At 41.6% G+C, this 20334-nt stretch overlaps 1 protein-coding gene across 3 annotated transcripts in view; it reads left to right on the top strand.

Annotated features, from left to right (window-relative positions):
• CEP162 (centrosomal protein 162) overlaps nucleotides 1–20334 on the top strand; it is a 145279-nt gene that overhangs the window by 120478 nt on the left and 4467 nt on the right. For 2 of the 3 annotated variants that reach the window (XM_075202714.1, XM_075202715.1), the window contains exons 19-25: nucleotides 7859–7985; nucleotides 8700–8863; nucleotides 9023–9127; nucleotides 11261–11482; nucleotides 13189–13835; nucleotides 19589–19730; nucleotides 20193–20291. In XM_075202714.1, the coding sequence (XP_075058815.1) occupies nucleotides 7859–7985; nucleotides 8700–8863; nucleotides 9023–9127; nucleotides 11261–11482; nucleotides 13189–13835; nucleotides 19589–19730; nucleotides 20193–20291 (1506 nt within the window). Of the gene's footprint in view, nucleotides 1–7858; nucleotides 7986–8699; nucleotides 8864–9022; nucleotides 9128–11260; nucleotides 11483–13188; nucleotides 13836–14594; nucleotides 15438–19588; nucleotides 19731–20192; nucleotides 20292–20334 lie in introns of those variants that run through there. The other variant, XM_075202716.1, reaches the window with a different exon arrangement.

The raw sequence follows: 20334 nt of genomic DNA, 5'->3' as shown, positions 1-20334 counted from the left end.
CTGCAACTATTTGAGGGTTATTTCCACTTGGACCAAAGATACTGCAGATAATAAACTTTAAAAACTGACTGCCAAATCCTCAACCACGCCAGTGCCACTCCAGACTTCTCAATGCTGACAGACCCCTCCCCTCTACAACCCCCAGTAGACTCTTCAGTATTAGTTAAGTGCCCAAGGGAATTGGGCTTACTTTAACTTTTTATTCTTTTGGGGTTTTTTTTTTACACCAGTGTGCTCTGTTCTTCTAGAGAGCACACTTATTCCCTCACTATAAATCGTGCAGGGAGTAAGAGCCAGACAGCTCTGACTGACCGCAAAGGAAAGTTTTACTTGCACTTCAAGACATCAGCGCTGACAAGCAGCTTACAATGTCGTGGTCACGCTGCTACTTAACCGAAATACCGGTGCCGGCAGAGAGCGCCAGTACTCGGAACGCTGGGGGCCACCATCTTGGAACATACCAAGTCTCCTCCTCAGTAAAGGGGGGGGGGGGTACTTGGCTATTAAAAAAAAAAAACAGCCACCAAGAGTATGTTGGGGCTGACTACTGCATAGATAGAGGCAGCGGAGGACATCTGGATGGGCAAGAAATGCAGGCACAGCACAGAGGAGGCTAGAGATGGACCCCCCTCCCCTGCAGTCTGAGTCAGTTGGACTGTTCCAAAGGCGCCAAAGCACTGCGCGGGAAAGCAGCAGCCACTCCTCAGGGACACAGAACTGCTGACAGACGACTCCTGCTTCAGACATTCTTAGCCTGATGGAAGGCTAAGTACTATATTCTTCTATATGCTCTATATAAATAGATAGGGGTATAGACAATAGATTGCTATGGAAATAGGAAATAAAAAATCTATTTGCAATAAACACATCTTTACAGGGATACTATCTTTTGACTTCTATCATTAGTTCTCATCTGTTTATTCTCCTCATTCGTGAGTGATTGCCTGTTTGCATTTCCTTCTGTGACTGTTTCCCTTATAAAATGTCTGATAAGGGGAAAACACCCAGAGCAAAATATTATACTTGTTCTAAGTGTAAAGAAAAGTTATCCATTGGACTACAGGGGCCAGGGTCGCTTTGTACTGACTGTAATAGGGGTTCCATACCTGTGCAGGACCAGATTAAGTGCACCTCCACTAGCGGAACCTCCAGCATGGGCAACTGCCTTGATGCAGGGGGTTCAGACATTAGTACAACTACTCTCTAAGCCAGCAGTTGCTGCGGTTCTCCCTTCTACTTCAGTAGCAATTGACCCACTGGACAGCTGAGTCTTTTGAGTTAAGACTTTCTGGGACTCCCTCCATCCTCGCCATGCAAGGCCCTCCTGCAGGAGAACTGGCTTGGTCCACATCATTAGTTAGAGGCCTAGATTGGTTAAACCATTTGTTGGATGCACAAAGACCCAAAAATAAGAGACACCGATCTTCTGTCCCTCTCTGATTTGGAGCGATCATCAGAAGAGGAAGGTGAACTGATAGAAGACTCTGATTCTGCACAGGTCACAGACCTAGAGGAATCCTATAAATATCAAGGTATTGACGATCTGGTTATAGCAGTTCCTCAAGCTTTAGGTTTTCTGGATCTAGAAGACACTAGAACAGCATATCAAAGTCTCTTTAAAAAGGCTAGGAGACGGACTATTTGTTTTCCACCATTGGTGGAATTAAAAGATATCGTGGAGGGATCCTGGAAATAACCAGATCGCAAATTGTTATTCCGAGAAGGTATCTTGCTCTACATCCTTTACAGGAGGTGGACCTCAACCGTTGGGGACAGCTTCCAAGGGTTGACTCACCAGTGGCACGTTTGGCGCACCACACCACACTCCCTGTTCTGGGGACAGCTACCCTGCATGATAACACGGATCGCAAGATAGAGGGATTTTTAAAGTCCATCTACATTGCGGCAGGTTTCTCATTTAGACCTATGTTCTCATCGACATGAGTTACCAGGGCCATGGAAACTTGGGCTGACCTATTGGCAATGGGTCTCCAGGATTCAGACTTGCTTCCCCTTGCACTTCACCTCAAAGAGGCTTCAGGATACTTATACGAGGCCACACACAATGCAGCCTCTGTTTCCACCTCTATTTCCACAACTGCAATAGCGGGCAGGAGAACCTTATGGCTGAAGTCATGGGAAGCAGGCACTAAATCAAAAAAATCCTTAATCGCTCCCTCAATTGGAAAACCTAATTTTCCAGGCCACAAAGCACTTTCCTCCCAGTATATGTTCAAAAGCCTAGAGCAATTAAGGTTTGGTTCATTTAGGCAGTCCTTTCAAGGGGGTTCCTCTGGTAGGGGTCAGACACGCAAATTCAGACCATCCTCTTTCATAGGACAGTCTTATCGAGGTAGATCTTCCTCGTTTACGAGACGTCCCTTTACCAAGCTTCCGGACAAAGCGCCAGTTTGACAATTGCCCTCCCCTCCTCGCGGCTGCGGGAGTGGGAGGACGTCTGCTTCTGTTCAAGGATCAGTGGGCAGCGTACTCAGAAGACCATTGGATTCAGGGGATCATGACCAGAGGATACATGACAGACCTGTCCAGGTCCTGCCCTGCATCGCTTTTTTGTAACCAAATTACCCCGTGATCCTCGAAAGAAAGAGGCAATGCTTCTATGTGTGGCCTCTCTTCTTTAAGCAGAAGTCATCCGCCATGTTCAGGAACCAAGGGTTTCTACTCCAATCTCTTTTTGGTCTCAATGCCGGATGGCTTGTTCTGGCTGGTAATAAATCTAAAACAGCTAAACCTACACATAAGGGTGGACATGTTTCACATGGAATCCCTAAGGTCCGTCGTCAATGGTCTGGAACCAAATCAGTTCATGGTGTCTAAAGACCTCAAAGATGCGTACCTTCATGTACCTATCCGGAAGGCTCATCAGGTTCTTCTCAGATTCACAGTGGGACAGTCTCACTACCAATTCAGAGCTTTTTCATTTGGCCTCTCAACAGCACCAAGGGCGTTTACAAAGATAATGTCAGTAATGGCAGCCTGCCTTCATTCCAAAGGATTGAAGATGATTCCCTATCTGGACGATCTGCTCATAAAAGCCTCCTCAGCTCATGTGCTGATTCGGCATCTGGAGCTCACTATCAAGGTCTTGGAGAGACACGGATGGCTCATAAATCGAGCTAAATCCCAACTGATTCCCTCTGACAATGACCTTTCTGGGATTAATCATGGATACCAACAAACAAAAGGTGTTCCTTCCAGAGGACAAAGCTCGATCTTAGCGGGGCATGACAACTCAAGTTCTGGCCTGCCGCAGACAGTCGATATACTTATGCATGCGCCTATTAGGAAAGCTGGTGTCAACTTTCGAAACCATCCTATATGGTCAACTTCACTCGCGCTGCTTCCAATGGGACTTCTTAAACAAGTGGTCAGGTTCCCATCTGAAATTAGAGGAACAGCGAATACACTTGTCACTGAGAGCAAAGATTTTCCTCAGATGGTAGCCAGTCCAGGACAATTTGGCAGTCCGAAGATCCCATGGTACTGGATCTTAGTAACCACAGATGCCAGGCTGAGGGGATGGGGTCCTGTGGTCCTTCATTTAAGGCTGCAGGGTTTTTGGCCTGCTCGGGATACCTCTCTTCCCATCAACAATCTGGAACTAAAAGCCATGTTAATGATCTTACAGGGCGCACAGCCGATCCTTCTTGGATATCCTCTCCGCCTGCAGTCCAACAACACCACGTCAGTATCTTACATCAACAGACAGGGAGCCACAAAAAGTGCAAGAGCAATCAAGGTAGCGGCTCCGATCTTGACCTGGGCCGAAATCCACATCCCCTCGATCTAGGCAGGGGATGGGGGACCCCGAATCTGGACTTATTGGCATCGCGTCACAACTGGAAGGTACCGCAATTTTGCTCAAGAACAAGGGACCCCTTGGCGATGGCAATCAACGTAATGACTATACCCTTGGACTTCAAGCTAGGGTACCTATTTCCCCCTGCTTAGCCAAGGCTAGTTTGGTACGCAGACATTTTGGGACTGGCGATAGGTCCGGGTTTGCGATTACCTCTTTGAATGGTCCTTGTCGAAGAAGATCTTTTCGCACATCAGGACTTGCCTCATCCTTGCCTCATCTAAATTTAATGGCATGACTGTTGAAGCCAAACTTTGGAGGTCTAGATGTTTCTCTCCACAAGTAGTAAACACCCTCCTTCGAGCTAGAAAACCAGTTTCGGCTTGGATTTACCACCGCATGTGGCATACCTACATTAGATGATGCGAGAGCCAACCATGCCACACGACTTCATTTTGATTTTTTGCAGGGTGGCCTGGATGCGGGCCTATGTCTAGGTTCGTTTAAAGTACAGATCTCGGCCCTTTCTGTGTTTTCACCTTTACCTGACAGATATGCTGGATGTTAGGACCTACTTACAGGGAGTCCTGCATATCCAACCTCCCTTATGTCCTGTCCACAACACCGCAGGATCTCAACTTGGTACTTGATATGCTTCAAGGACCTGCTTTTGAACCGTTACATAAGGCGAACTTACGGTTCTTAACAACGAAGGTGGTATTTTTACTAACTATTGCATCGACTCGTAGGGTTTCAGAATTGGGTGCTCTCTCATATCGCGAACCATATCTTATTTTTCACGATTATAGGGCGGTTCTCAGAACTGTTCCTGGTTTCCTGCGAAAGGAGGTCTCCATTTTTCATGTAAACCAGGAGATTGTACGCTCCTTTGAGCAGGGTCATCTCTTCTCCTGTCTCCACCACTTTTAACTCTGCTCTCCAGCTATCAGCCCTCCTCCTCGAGGACCCTCTTCCCCCCCCCCCCCATCCCCTCTCGCTCCCTCCTCTCCCTCTGGGAGTTTCCCTGTCACCCGTGCCCTCCCTTCTGGGCTCCGTGGTATGCGGACTCTCCCCTCCCCCTACCCTAGCGTTGAGCTCATTGAGTTACTGTGATTATTGTTTACTGTACTGTGCTGTCTCACCTTGTATTGTAATTTTGTTTGTCCCTGTACGGCGCCACAGACACCTAGTGGCGCCCTATAAATAAAAATTAATAATAATAAAATAGTGGTTCCAGTGTTCAAGTAGGGACCACAGTTTTTAGGGACAGGCTCCATGGAATCTCTGGACGTGGTCAGGGCATTAAGAATTTATATCAAAAGGAAATCAAAAATTTGCAGCTCAGATTATTTGTTCTATTTGACTTATTGATACGAGGATGGCTGGCCTCTAAGCAATCGATCGCTAGGTGACTTATTTCTACTATTAAACAGGCTTATGTCCATGCTAACCATCCTGTGCCAGATCGTATTGTTGCCCATTGTATCTGTTCGGTGGGGGCATCCTGGGCTGCACGGAATGGTGCCTCAGCAGACCAGTTGTCCAGAGCAGCCACCTGGTCCTCGGTCCATACTTTTACAAAATGTTATCAATTCAATGTCTTTGCGTCAGCAGACGCTATATTTGGCAGTAGTGCTCCACATACCGGGCTGTCAGAGCGGTCCCTCCCTTAAGGGGGCTGCTTTAGAATGCCCCCATGGTATCGGTGTCCACCAGATAAGATAGAATAGAAAAGAGGATTTTTATATTTGCGATAAATCCGTTTCTCTGATTCCATCTGGGGGACTCTGCGTTCCCTCCCTTCTGCTGTTTGGTCTCTGAGTGGTTGACTCCTCTTGCTTGGGGCTTTATAATTGACTGGAGAGGGTACAGGGGGTTTTAGAGGGGAGGGGTCTGTCAGCATGTTACATTAACAAGTTAACCAGTTAAGTGTCAGCTCCACCTCCACTCAACCCCATGGTAGCAGTGTGTCAGGATGAGAGCATAAATCTGATATGCTGAAATAGAATATTGGATGTCAGGACCCAAAATCTTTGCATGAATACCTAAATTAACCTGATTTTCAATTCAGATAAATGTGTGACCAAATGAGCCCAGGAGGAGGTAATTGAATTAGGTAAACCCTTTGTGCAGAGACCAGCTTAAGATATGCAGATCACAGACATCCATTGTATTTGATCCTGTATTTCCCTAGCTAATTAACTTCCTTTCAATAGGGTTATAAACACAAACTAACCCCTAGGTGTAAATTGGAGAGCCAGACGCCTAGGTGAGGATCTTGGAGACTCTTGTATAAAACCTCTATGGTCTGTATGTCGGTATCTAGAAATGTGAACTTGAAAGGAAATTAATTCATTTTTCATATTTTGGGAAATCTGGATGGCACCCCGTATTGAGGGGCAAAAACCACACAAGGGTTTTGAAACATAGATACCAACTAAACAGGGAACAGCCATAGGCACATGTATTTCAGGATGAGATTGGATATTGTTGTAATTCCATTATGAGTGGTATTTAAATGTGCTGTAGAATATGACCGGTTTATTGAGGGGGGTGTTATTTCTCTGAGATATATCTGTGAAGAATTACCAACAGGTCAAAACTTAGGAATAGTTTGACCAAACCTGAGGTAACACCCAGGGGACATTTCCGCCCCCACATTAGCATTCACACTTCCCCTGTGAATGCCGTCCCATTTGAGTTTGCTTAAAAATCTGTGTTCTGAGGGGAAAAATCTGTCAGCTTCTTGGAGAATCAATCTAATTGAAGGATTGTCCATCTTTCCTGCCTGCACCAGGCATATACAGATTATTATTTGTAAGTAATGCTCTGTACTTTCATCCCATTTGTTTTATAACTGTTTGCAATTTTTTATTTGTATGTCAAATCTTTATTCATTATTTTTGTTATCTGTATGCCCTGTACTTTTTGTATATTAAACCTATAATTTAATAAGTTGCGTCCTTGATACTCTAAAGAATCCATTAGCCTTGTTAGAAGAGAGATTGCTCGTCCAAGTAAACCCTTGGAATGCCAGTGTGTGATTTGTTGATACATTTTATTAACAAGCTGTGTGTGCTTGTATTTACATTTGTGTAACAGTCTGGAGGTGTGAAGAGTTAACCCTGTGTGTGCTGGTGTGAGTCTTGCTAGTTTGTGGAACTAGAAGCATGTGTGCCAGTGAGGGACAGTATATTGGGGTCCTATTGCCCGTACCCAATAGGTGGTGGCTGTACCTTGAAGTGTCTGGGGGTGTGAGAGCGCTGTGTTTGGGGGCGATTCCGTAGGTCTAGAACCTGTGTGATAGGTGAGCGAGACTGCGGGCTGAAACCGTGTGTGACCTCAAACAGCAAACACCCCAAAGTCACGGCAGCTGTCCCCCCGATGAAATCAGAGAAATGGATTTATCATGAGTATAAAAATCCTCTTTTGAGGGTGACAAAAACTCCCCAACAACAAACACATATACAAATTATCTCTAATAAATGACTGTCCAAAAACCTTGTTTACTGTTTTATTAAAAGAAATTAATATTTTCTTTGCTTTGTCGTAGTCAAAATTTGAAAGAGAGTTCTGCAGACCTGCAAATCGATAATCTCTGTATGGTCATTCAGTGTAAACTGCAGTTCTCATCACAACTTCATGTTAATTATAACATTATTAACATTTATTTATATACCGCCGGCTTATTCTGTAGCACTTTTCAATTAGGAACAAACCGTAATAAATCAAGACTGGGTATTAACAGACAAAGGTAAGAGGGCCCTGCTCGGAAGCTGACAAACTAAAGGACCTGTTTATAATGATTCAGTAGCAAACTATGAGGTTAACCTTGTATTGCAAGTAAAATCTATAAATGACATGTTTACCATTAAGGTTATGCTAGATTTAAGAAATTGTACTGCATGTCTGTATGTTTGGGTACGGCTTGGTGGGTAATTGGTTTTACTGTAACTATATGTAAAACTATATAATCAAATGTTTCCTCCTTTTTTTTTTTTTCTTTTTTTTTTTTTCCTCTTCTGTGTTTTAACAAAGAAAAAAGAGACTGGTTTGCTTGATGAAATATCTAGATACAAGCAAGACAAACAGGCCTTGGAAGTAGATCTAGTACAAATGAAGAAAGAGCGTGACCTTCTGAAAGCCCAGCTCTCCCACACTTCAGGTAGAGCAATGTATCTGCAAATGTAAATCTCACTTTTTTGCATTCCTGCACAAAAGCGGCAACATTTTTTTGAATATCTTGGATTCTTTATGGACCGCTCATGTCTAGCCTGTTCTGGCCAACATAAGAAATTTACCAGTCATATTGCATGCCATGAAAATCAGGCATATTGTCACAAAGCTGGAAAAAATATTTTTTGCTTTACTTACTCATTTTTTTCTTCACCATAACTAATCTTTTTTTGTTGACAAATGTTTTATTGTGATTTTATTATTGACCTCCAAGGTTCTAGAATTATTGCACCTAAAATGTCTTTCTAATATGTAAATTACAGATAGTCTTTTGTCTGAAAGATTTCTGGACAGAAGTTACTGCTTGGTATGATCATGCAAGTATTTTGCAGTTTCACAGTCTTTTTGGTTCATAATTCTGTAGAAGAGAACTTCTTTATACTGCAGATGAGCAATTAATGTGACTGATCCCATTTTACTGAGTAAGGTGTAAGAATATACAGAAAAATAACGTTGTTTGTGCAATGCAACTTCTGTCCATATGTTTACTAAACCTTGACAGAAAAGTGAAAACAAAAATATGCTGCTTTTGAAGTTCTATCTTTTCAGGCATGGATGGGAGATGAAATGTTGAGATAATTACAACGCATGCTGTATTTTATACATTTCTTAATTTATCAATATTTCTATGCATGTTTTATAGATGATAAATCTTATGAAATTAAAATTATGGAAGAGACTTCTAAGCAGGAAGTTAACAGACTGAATAAAAAACTACAGTGGTTTGCAGAAAACCAAGAGATGTTGGATAGAGATGCTGGACGGCTTAGAGATGCTTATGAACAAATCAAGAACCTTAAAATACAGGTATGCAATATTAATACAGATTTAGAGCTTACTTAACTAAGTAAATTTTAAGGAATACATGCAGGAAACCGGATGACTGCAAACTGTTGGGTTTGCTTGCAAAGTATCATTTATTTTTATTTTTTTATTTTAATCCACCACTGCTCCTCTCCCACTAAGGTTGAAAAATTGACATGTGATGCTGGAAATCAATCTGTACAGCAACAGAAGCGTCTAAAGGACAGAGCAGCTGATGCTAAACATATTCAAGATCTTGAGCGGCAGGTAAGAATGTGTATTCAATAGTAGCTGTTTTTATATGTTTTTTATTGTGTTATACTGCACAAACAAAAAATATCATAGTTAAGATAATCAAGGTAGTTTAGATCAGTTTTTTTCGAAACCCACTCCTCACGGACCCCTAACAGTGCATGTTTTCCACGTGATGAGGAAAATAATTATACCTCCTGCGGATCTGTTATAATGTGTCAGTAATGAATACACCTGTGCTACAGCAAGGAGATATGGAAAACATGCACTGTTAGGGGTCCTGAGGACCAGATTTAAAAAAAAAAACCAAAAAACAACAACCCGTTTTAGAGCAAAGTAACTGTAAACTAGTTAAAGGCAATCCAGTTACCTTATTACTGGTCGAATTTGCCGGTATTGCCCTTGTGAGCATTTACATACTTAAGGTGAGGAAGTATATTGTCAGTTAGCAGTTTCTGTGCCCACAATGTTAGGGCGTAGGGTGACATCGAGAGCTGGATAAATGTTTGTTAGAAAATGGTATAGGGGATTGGATGGTGGGAATTCTCAGCATGGGGTGAAATGTGTTTAGGGCAGCTAGAATTGGTGCTTAATCCATGATAATACATATAATTGTGGTAGACATAGGCCCCTATGTAATGGTAAGACTTAAAGTAAGTTATTCCTAGCATTTATTGATCCCATACAGGGAGCCACTAAAGCTTCCAGCCAGTCTGCATCTCCAATCTTCTCAATTTTATACTGCCATTTCTGTTGGAGGTGGTTAGATACTGCCAGAGCATTATATAGCAGAGGTTAAGTTCAACTGTGTGCCTCAGAGCAAGGATGGTTTCTAGTGTAGAGGGGTATGATATTTATGTAGTGTAATTTGTAGTTGCTGACAGGACAGTAGTGTCCCATTCTGAAATAAGTCTTTTACCTGTGTGGAACCAGTTGCTTTTATAGCGTCTGTATCCAGCCAATGAAGACTGGTCTAAAACCAAATCTGATTATGACACTGTTTCAGGAGGCTTCATTGTTTGGCAGCCTAAATTGGCATGAGGGAGTTGCAAATGCAAGGAAGGGGCAGATATTTGTGGAGGTGGATTTGCCTAGCGTTAAGCCAGTGTGATGTTTGTGGATGACAGCAGTGATGACTTTATGCAGTCGTATGGCTAGGGTTTTGGCTTGTGTTTTGGCATCTTTTATCATTTATATTTAAGTTTATTTGATAGAGGCCTCCACTGCATCCATGATGTGTGGGTGGTATTTCTTAAGCTTAGTTGTAGGCTCTGATGCTCAGGATCATTGCAACATTTGGGCAGTGTTAGCAGCCCATTTGCCATCCTAGGGGTTGATGTGGTGGTAGTATAACAAGCTAGCTGGCCATTTCTGGCATGGAGCTCATACACCAAATGTCCTATCTATAAGTCTCTCTTCACATGACCCATAAGTGTTAAAAACAAATCCTCGATGACACTTATTTGTGAAAGAGTTGTGGTAGTTATTGGAAAGGTATATGAATACATTAATCTACCTCCATTTGTTAAACAAAAGAGTAAGATGTGTTAACAAAAACAGCAGGTCTCTAATATGTGTATGTGTTATGTGTATATGTGTTTTGTATTTTTCATAATGACCCTAGTTAAACTTTGTGTTTGAAACTGCAGTATTTGCTAGATGTCTTCAGGCTTGCATACCTAAACATTACTTTACTTTTACAAAGATGACCAGTCCTGTTTAAAGAGAATTGACTCTTTACCCTTGGGCTATACCCCCACAGCACATTGAATATCTCTCTAGTTATAGCTGTAGTTGCCTAATACTCATTTACAAGGGGGATTGTGGGTGGAGTCTGATGCAAAAAAAAATGCAAAAAAATATGAAGGATTAGGTGACAGAGAATGTGTAAACTCAAGTATAGAGTCCTCACTGTCCATCTAGTATTATCACAACTTCTACATCACATACAGCTACCATATTACATACCTATTGACAAGACCAACAGATGCAGTGCACATTATACAGTTGTTCTCTGCATTTATACAAATGCAGTCAATGATATAGATTATAATTCACATTTTATAATCCTTGATATTTTATGAAATTACTTATTCTGGTCAGCAAGATTTACCAGGTATGTAACTCTAGTTCTTGTTCTGTAAACAGGTTAAAGAAATGGAAGCCATTATCAAGAAAAGGCACCCCAACTCTATACCTGCACTCATGTTTGCTGCTGCAGCAGTTTCTGAAACAGACAATTCAGCCAAAAGTAATACAGTAGCATTCTTTGAGAGGAGAATAAAAAAATTAGAAACAGATCTTGAAAGCAAAGATGAAGAAGCTAAGAAAAGTCTTCGTAGCATGGAGCAGCAATTTCAAAAAATAAAGGTGACCTATGACATTTTTTAAGAAGTCTGTAATTTTACTTCACATGCTTTAAGGTTTAAACTCCTCTAAGGAGTAATAAGCACAAACCCTATTTTGTTAGCAGTTGAGCCAGGGAGAAATGTAAAAAGCAGGTGGTCCATACTCTGGAATATGGTGGTTTTGTTATCATAAGCTGTGGCTAAACAATGACTTGCCATACTTCATTGTAGAAATACATTTTCCAGACATCAGTACCGCGAACACAATAAATATACATTTTTAAAAATCAAAAAATATCCAAATTAACTTGACATTTTGTTAACAGATTTATATTTCCCTACCCTACATTTTAAGGCATTAACTCAAAAAAATATATGGTCTTGTGATGGGAGGTGGATACATTCCCAATAATGTTACCAAGTTAATCTCGCCTCATGTATTTATCATTTGTGTGCATTCGATACCACCCATGTGTGGTGTTTTGAAAGCGTCCTATGGAGGAATGTATAACTGTTATTTAACGGCAGAACAAACCTACTTATGAGGATTGCAGGTTCAGGTCCAAGTCCTTTTTTACATCTGGACAAGGTTTGTATGCCTTGGCTCTAGTCAAATGATCTATTATATTGAAACAAAATTTTATATAAAAATGGAAAATATCTTTCTCTTTGATCTGTCTAATTCTCTGTCATCTATTCAACATGCTATAACTCGTAAATATTGCTTAGACTATCATCCCTTTTCTTTTTCATCTTCCCTGGCAGCCATAACATATGGGTTAACTTCCTAGTCAGCTGAATTGAGACCGGAGAAATAAAAACACCTCTAAAAGTTATATAGTATTACTTAGCTGAGTACCTGTGAAGTGTAGGTTTTTTATTTTAATTAAAGGCCTTACCTAGTCTGGAAGGTCCTAGCGATGCAACTCTGGTAATGCAAGCCTTGGCAGGGGTGTCTCTCTGGGGATGTTAGTTGCTACTTGTGATGATTACGGATTAAATGTAACCCTCTGCACCGCACAGCTAGGCTACCTGGTACCTATCCAAGGTTCAAAATCACCCAGGCAAATATCCAAAATAAAATAAATTAAGTTTTATTTAACAAAATGGTAGCACCAAACGGCAATAAACATGTCAAATAATAACTTGCAACAAATAGCACTACAGTCTGGCACAGACAACATACAGGGTATAATGAAAACACCTCACCAGTATCCTACCTGCTCTCAGAGACTGCTGTCTATCCATTCAAGCTTCTCCCCCTCTCTCCTTTAAGGCTACCAACAAGGCAGTGCTCCTGAGTCACTGTCACTCTGCACTTGGTGGACACACAGCTTCCCAACACCTGGAGAGGTACCGGTAATAGTCCAGGGAGGTATTGTAGAGGTCACGCTCAAGATATAGTTTTGAAGAAAAATCTTTGAAACAGTTGTTCAATAAAGTTTACTCTGTATTGTTCATTGTTTATTTGTACATAAGCCCAACCTACATTTATTACTATTTGGGTACAGTCCATATGTTATGGCCACTATATTCCCATCCATGTTCTCTGCTTATAATTTATAAAACAGCTGGGGAAGTTTATTAAAGACACCAATTGAACAAGGAGTCTTGCTATATAACTGACAGGCATTTCCTTTTCCTGTCTCTACATGGCTGCCATGGAGTATTCAAGGAAACAACATTGTCTGTTAGTAAATCTCATATTTTCTATTCATTCCTATATAGATTCAGTATGAGAGTCGTATAAATGAACTTGAAGAATTACTTGCTCGGAGATGCCTAAATGAGCCACAGAAACATGTAGACAGCACAATAAAAGTCAAAGCACTTGAACAAGAGCTTTCTATATTTAAGGATGCTCATCACGCCACAGTTATAACCTTACAAAAAGAGATAGAGACCCTAAGACAGAAGAATTTATTTTTAGAATGTAAGTCGATAACTAAAGAAGGAAACCTTATTTCAAATCCTAAAGTGGAGGAGATGTCTGAACAAGCAAGATTGACAAGACTTAACCATGAACTTATTACTAAAAATAAAGAGGTTCAAGAGCTCTCAAAAACAGTGGAGAGACTTCAAAGGGAGAGGATGGTCATGCTCTCTGTCAAACCCCATTCAAGTACCAGAAACAAACACTTAAGTGTGCCTGAAGCAGGTGTTGTACCTCCCTTCAAGGGAAGCACTGAATTTTTTCCTGCAGTGTTGGATGATAAACTGTATCAACCCGATTATTTTGCAGACTTTCATATTTCTGATCTCCAGCAAGAAAACAAAAGACTGGAGGTTGAAGTACACAAAATGTCTGAAGACCTTAATCTACAAAAGACAAATTTTGAAACCTCTTTGGCTAATGCAGAGCATGCTATAAAAAGGTAACATATTATTTGGAACCTGGTATGTAAGATATTCCTTTAATGTGAATATTTGCACCTACAAACTAATGTACAATTTGTCATAGCAAAATAAGTTTGTAAAATAACAATAGATCAGTTTGGCTTTTTTTGTTTTAGTGTTCAAACTCTCATTGCCATGGAATCTCACTGTCACTCTGTTTTCAGAGAGCTTCAAGAGTAGATTCTATGGGGGGGAATTCAGTTCCCCCCGAAGTACCGCCGGGTTAAAACGATTACCGTTATTACGGTAGTTTTAACCCAGCTTTCTGCTCGCAGCTCCCCAAAAAGCCGGCGTTAGGACTACCGTAACAATGGTAATTACGCGCATTAATACCGTAATCACGGTAATAATGCGCAGGCCGCGTTACTTTTAACAGTAACGCGGCCAATTAAATATTCCCCATACATCTTGATTGTTTGTTCTTTATTAGTTATGGTCAGTGACTAAGATTGAGTGCCAGTGAGGTGGGGGAGCCCAGGTCACATACAAAAAGTGTTTCATGAACATAAAAATAGCAAAACTTCTACGCACACATGACCAACATATGTTGCCTAAACCATGTAGACATATCTGGTGTTTTATGGATTGAATTAATGATGTGAAAGAAGTTAAGGGAAGAACTATCGTATAGTGGGTTTTTGTTTTCTTATTTTAATTGTTGCTGATTTTCCTTATTAAAATGTCAATATGTAAAAAAAAAAAAAGGGGAAATAATTATGAAATATTTGTTTTGGTAGGCATAAACATTTTCCCAGCAAAACGGACACGGCACAAAAACAAACGCAAAGAATGTCCTTGGCCGCAAAACTGGCCAAAAACATCTGTCGGTGAAAGAGTTAATCTGAGCCAAATAGTTAATTATTATGTATCTGTTTAGTGTATCATTATTTTTGAAGTTCCAATATTTTACATTTGAACATTACCCATTTTCCTAATTCTAATATCTATATACTTTTAGTGTCTCCAAACTTGAGGTGCACTGTGATGCAAAATTTTTTCTTCAATAAACTATCATGACCATGTACCTTAAATAAGCTGTCAGCATTGAGAAACACACTTTTCTTAACCTGAATTTGCATTTGACTCGTACCTTCTAACATACCAGATTGTCATGCGACAATCCTGCCTCCCTAAAGCCAAAATGCATGGCCTACCATACATGGGTGTGTTCTAGTGGTAAAACATTAGGACACATACCTTTTTTCCATCTTCCAGGGAATACTTTGTGGTATGGGAAGCTTCTAAATTATGTTGCCTCTTTTGGTTAACCTCTGGCCTAGACAAATTCCTCCAAACTTTAGGACCTACAGAATCCTAAGCAGAATATCAAAAGCAAGGACAGGTGATGATCTTGTATATGGATGCAAACTGGCTAGCTGGATATACTCTGACCCTGTCCACAGTATACTAGCCAGTGAACCAACTACAATATAGCAGTCTGTGACTGTCTCATCCCACAATACACTACGGTCTGTACTCAAACATGCCTGTCCTCCCTCCTCCACACCTTAAACAGTCTTTTTTCCATGCGACTTGCAGGTTAAGGACTAGCTCTACTTGAGCACATCAGCAGCAAATGTGGTTTCAAGAATATATAGTTTAATTATAGTAATATACTTTTTCTCCTTCATCCACTCTGGGGGACGCTGCTTCCATGGGGTTGTGTGAGGGCGCATGGAGTTGGCACTTAAATAGTTAACAACTAAGTCTGCTGCTGACTCCTCCCCTCTGCAACCCCACAGACATCAGTTTTGTTTAAGTGCCCAAGGAGTTGGGCTGTGTTTTAATACTGCTTGGCAGTACTTGCTGTTTAGTTTAGATTTTATTATTTTTCTTGTTCTATTCTATTAATGTTAGGAAATAAATGTTACTCAACACATCCTCACCTCTTAGGTTTCTAATGAAACTATGTTCCGTTTTTATTTAAAAAGAAAAAGACCAACAGAATAATCTTTGGACTGCGGGCAGTGACAGCGCTATGCGTCTGTCACTGCACTGTCTCAACGGGTCCCGCGTGTTAGGAGATGCCAAGTCCCCCACTGAGGCGGAGGGGGGACTTGGATCTCATAGAGCCCTAGGAAGAATTCTGAATGGGCATTGTTACAGGAGCACAACGCAGTGTGTCGGCCTGGGCTGATAGAGGCTTCCTCTGGCCGTTTGAACCATCAGACAGCGGGGAGTGAGTGAGAGATTCTGCAGCTGTCAGTGGTATGCTCCAGAGTGGGAGATATTCGCGCCTTTTCCTGTCATTGCAGTCGGACTTCATAGGCACCTCAGAGAGTTCTACTGTTGCTGGCTTCTCACAATTCCTCGTTGTGCAAGCTAAGTACCCCATGGGGGATATATATTAAAAAAAAAAAACACCAGTGCTGGGAGTGTAAAGAAGACCCCCCCCCCCCCCCTGCTGATTGGTGCACTACAAAGGCAGGAAAATTCAGCTAGAGTTTACCTCAGAGGACTCCTGACTGAAATAATGAAGAATCCATTTGCTGCTGGCTTCCATTCCTTGACAATTGCACTAAGCACCCCAGTGGGGAAAGTTGTTTATGATATAAGTCGGCAGAGATATATATTTATATATGTATGTATGATCAGTCAATGATTATGAGACATTAATTTAATTATTCAGAGATTAATTTTCATACTGTTTTAAGGAAATAGCCGTGGTCAAAACAAAAGTGATTATACTATCTCTGTGGTGTGATTGTTTATGGTCTGTCTGTTTCTTTTTAAATATTAACATATAAAAACTGAGGAGGAGCATGTAATTTTCCTATAGGACTGCTCCACCTTCACAAATTAGTATGTTCTTTTAAGCCAATTCATGGAACTGGACCGTATAAATATCAGTGGGCGGCGTCCACCTAAGATATTTGGATCTTGAGGATCATGTCCAGAGTGGCAGAAACATTGTAGGCTTTATTCAAACCTGTTCTTGGTGCCAAAACAGGATTTTTCATTTCGATCAATTCTAAACCAACATCTACGAGTAGACCAGTTTTGGATGGGATCAGCTTTCCACAACCCAGAGAGTTTTCACAAAGATTATGGCGGTAATGGCAGAATGTTTACGTGCCTTGGGAGAGAACATTATTCCGCATTTGGACTATTTTCTCCTCAAAGATTTATCAGGTCCTTTTCTCTATTAGCATCTGACCCTGTCTATTCAAATTCTGGAGCAACACTGTTGGATAATCAATTATTCCAGATCCCAGTTGATGCCCTCACAGAAGATGAGGTTTCTAGGATTAATAATGGACACCACTTTTCAGAAGATCTTTTTCCAGTACTTTCTCTACCGATCCCTACAACTCTCTGTTCGGTTAATCCTGAGTAACCCTGGTCCTTCCATGCTCTTGGACATGGGGATTCTAAGGTTGATGGTATCGATGTTCGAAACCCTCCCATATGGTTGTTTCCACTCTTGTGCGTTCCAGTGGAATCTACTAAGACAATGGTCGTGTCCCCCTTTTTCATCTGGAGACCCAATGAATCAGCCTCTCCAGGGAGACTTGTCAACCTCTGAAATGGTGGCTAGTTCGAGAGCTTCTGATGATAGGCCGATCTTTTGTCCTGTGGTCTTGGATTCTGGTGACCACAGATGCCAGTCTGAAGGGCTGGGGAGCTGTTGTTCTCCAGCTTCTTCCCCAGGGTCTTTTGGACAGACCGGGACGCGCTCCGCCCATATATGTTCTCGAGTTAAGAGCCACGCTGTTAGCCCTCCAGGGTGCTCAGTCTCTCCTTCAAGGAAAACCAGTCCACCTCCAGTCCTTCAATGTCACTGCAGTGGCATATGTAAACCGTCAAGGAGGAACAAGAAGCGCAGGAGCTATGCAGGTAGCGGAACAGGTCGTCTTGTGGGTGGAGAAATTTATTCCAGCGATTTCAGCAGTGTTTTTTCCCGGAGTGAACAACTAGAAGCGGATTATCTCAGCAGGCATGCAATTCTTCCGAGAGAATGGTAACTGCATGCTAATGTGTTTCAGGAGTTGGTCTGGAAATGGGGCCTGCCAGATCTGGATCTGATGGCATCCAGCCACAATCACTTGGTTTCAAGATTCTGGAAATAATGTCCATGAGGTGGGACTCCTGTTTAGGATATTACTTTCCACCAATTCCAATGATTCTGCGGGTTCTAATGCGAGTGCTGTTGGAAGGTTTTCCGATCATCCTTGTGGCACCGATTTGGCTCGTTGGCTCTGATTCGCCAATATCTTGCTTCTGGTGGAAGGGTCAGGCTGGGCTTTTACTCTCAGGCCTGATCTCTTCAGTCAAGAACCATTTACACCATCCGGAATTACCTCGGCTGGCTTTAATGGCGTGGCTGTTGAAGCCAACCTCTAGCGGTCGGGGAGGTTCTCTTCCAGGGTAGTGGAGACCCTCATAAAAGCTGGGAAGCCAGTATCCGCTAAGATCTATCACAAGGTGTGGATGATCTATGTACTGTAGAGAAGAAGTGTCATAACCCTACCTTTTTCAGATTAGCCATTTTCTGGCCTTTCTTCTAGATGTGTTAGCGATGGGACTAAGACTTTGAAGGCTCAGGTCTCTGCGCTTTCTATTTTCTTTCAGCATCGGTTGGCTTTCCTCCCTGATGTTTGTATTTTCCTTCAGGGGATTATTCATGTTCAGCCTCCCAACGTTTTTCCATTGGCCCCGTGGGATTTAAACCTTGTTTTTGAGGTTCTTCAGCGGACTCCATTCGTACCTGGAGTCGGCTGATCTGCGTTTCTTGACGTGGAAGGTGGTGTTTTTGCTGGTCATTGCATCTACTCAACGTGTGTCGGAGCTTGGAGCCCTGTCCTGTAGGTTTCTTTATCTGGTGTTTCTTGCCTAGGGTGGTTCCTGGTTTTTATTTAAATCATGAGATTGTGGTTCCGGCCTTTTGAGAAGGGATTGGTTCTTCTGGGCCTTCTTCCTCTGTTAGTCTGGATGTGGTCCAGGCTTTGCCGGTTTATGGGAACAGGACTTCTGCTGGTTGCAGGACTGACTTTTTGGTTACAAATTCCATAGGAGAGGTTAGTGGTCCACCAAGCAGATCATTGCTCGTCTGATCAGATCTATCATTAAGCTTGCTTATGTGTGTATAAATCTACCTGTGCCTCAGGTTCTCACGGTGCACTCTACTCTACCTGTGAGGTAGGGGCGTCCTGAGCTGCTCGCCATGAAGCATCTGCAGAGCAGCTGGGTAGGGCGGTGACCTGGTCCTCAGTTCATACCTTTTACAAGGTTTTGCCAGTTCAACAATTTTGCGTTTGCAGACGCCAGTTTTGGCCGCAGTGTTTTTCGGGTTAGTAGACCAGAGAATTTCCTTCCTTAGGGGCTACTTTAGAACGTCCCCATGGTAGCAGTGTCCCCCAGAGTGGATGAAGGAGAAAAGAAGATTTTTGTACTTGCGTTTAAATCTTTCTCCGATTCCACCTGGGGGATACTGCATTTCCTCCCTTTTGCTGTTCTACGGTTAGTTGTGTTGTTGAGCCCTTTTCCTGGGACTTTAGTATTACTGAGGTCTGTGGGGTTGCAGAGGGGAGGAGTCAGCAGCAAACTTAGTTATTTACTATTTAAGTGCCAACTCCATGTGCCCTTATACAACCCCATGGTAGCATTGTCCCCCAGATGGAATCGGAGAAAGAGATTTAACGCAAGTACAAAAATCTTCTTATTTCCAACCTGTTATGTAAATATCTATTTTGACCTTTTGAAAGCATCTAAGACTTAATGGTTTTTGTAGGTTAAAAGGTGAAACTGTTGAACAAGTTGCAGCACTTAAGCATTCACACCAAAGAGATATGGAAAAGCTTATTTGTCAGCATGCATTAGAACATTCATCATCTAGAGTGGCTGAGCTAAACAGCAAAGTTTCAACACAAGAGGTAAGCACTCACATTAATCTTGGAAGCCTATCTGCTTTCAGTTACACTATGTGTATTTGTTTCATAGTATACTTTTTGTCTATCCAATAATTCCAATTGACTATTTTGTTATCTTCTTAAATTGACCTACACACAGGAGTGGGCTAAAGTTGCAGTCTACATTTTTCTGCATATTCGTTTACCAGAAACCAGTACCTCATAAATATTAGTTGTCCAGTGTCTCAGTGATGTCACTGGGTCCTAGCAAATTAATAGTCTACATAATGTTCAACCCTTGAAATGGTTGTCTTAAGCTGTTCTATACAATTATGTTATTGTTTGTTGGAAGCTGACAATTTGAAATGTTTGCAGAATATTCGTTTGTTTTTGTTTTTTTAAACTGGATGTCTAATATCGTGTATGTATTTTTATTTTGTCAAGTATGGCATATTCCAATACATAACATCAGTCTGTACTCCATAGATCCTTATAAAACATCTTCAAAAACAAGTTGGCGAGCTACAGAAGGACAGAGAATCCCTGGCAGTGTTGCACATTCGGGAGGAATCCCTACAGAAAGAGGTGCTTGACACTGTTTATTTTTTACCTGGATATTTTGGCTCAT

The sequence above is a fragment of the Mixophyes fleayi genome, chromosome 3 (assembly GCF_038048845.1).
Source record: "Mixophyes fleayi isolate aMixFle1 chromosome 3, aMixFle1.hap1, whole genome shotgun sequence".
NCBI lineage: Eukaryota > Metazoa > Chordata > Amphibia > Anura > Limnodynastidae > Mixophyes > Mixophyes fleayi.
This window is presented reverse-complemented; position numbering and strand designations above follow the sequence as displayed.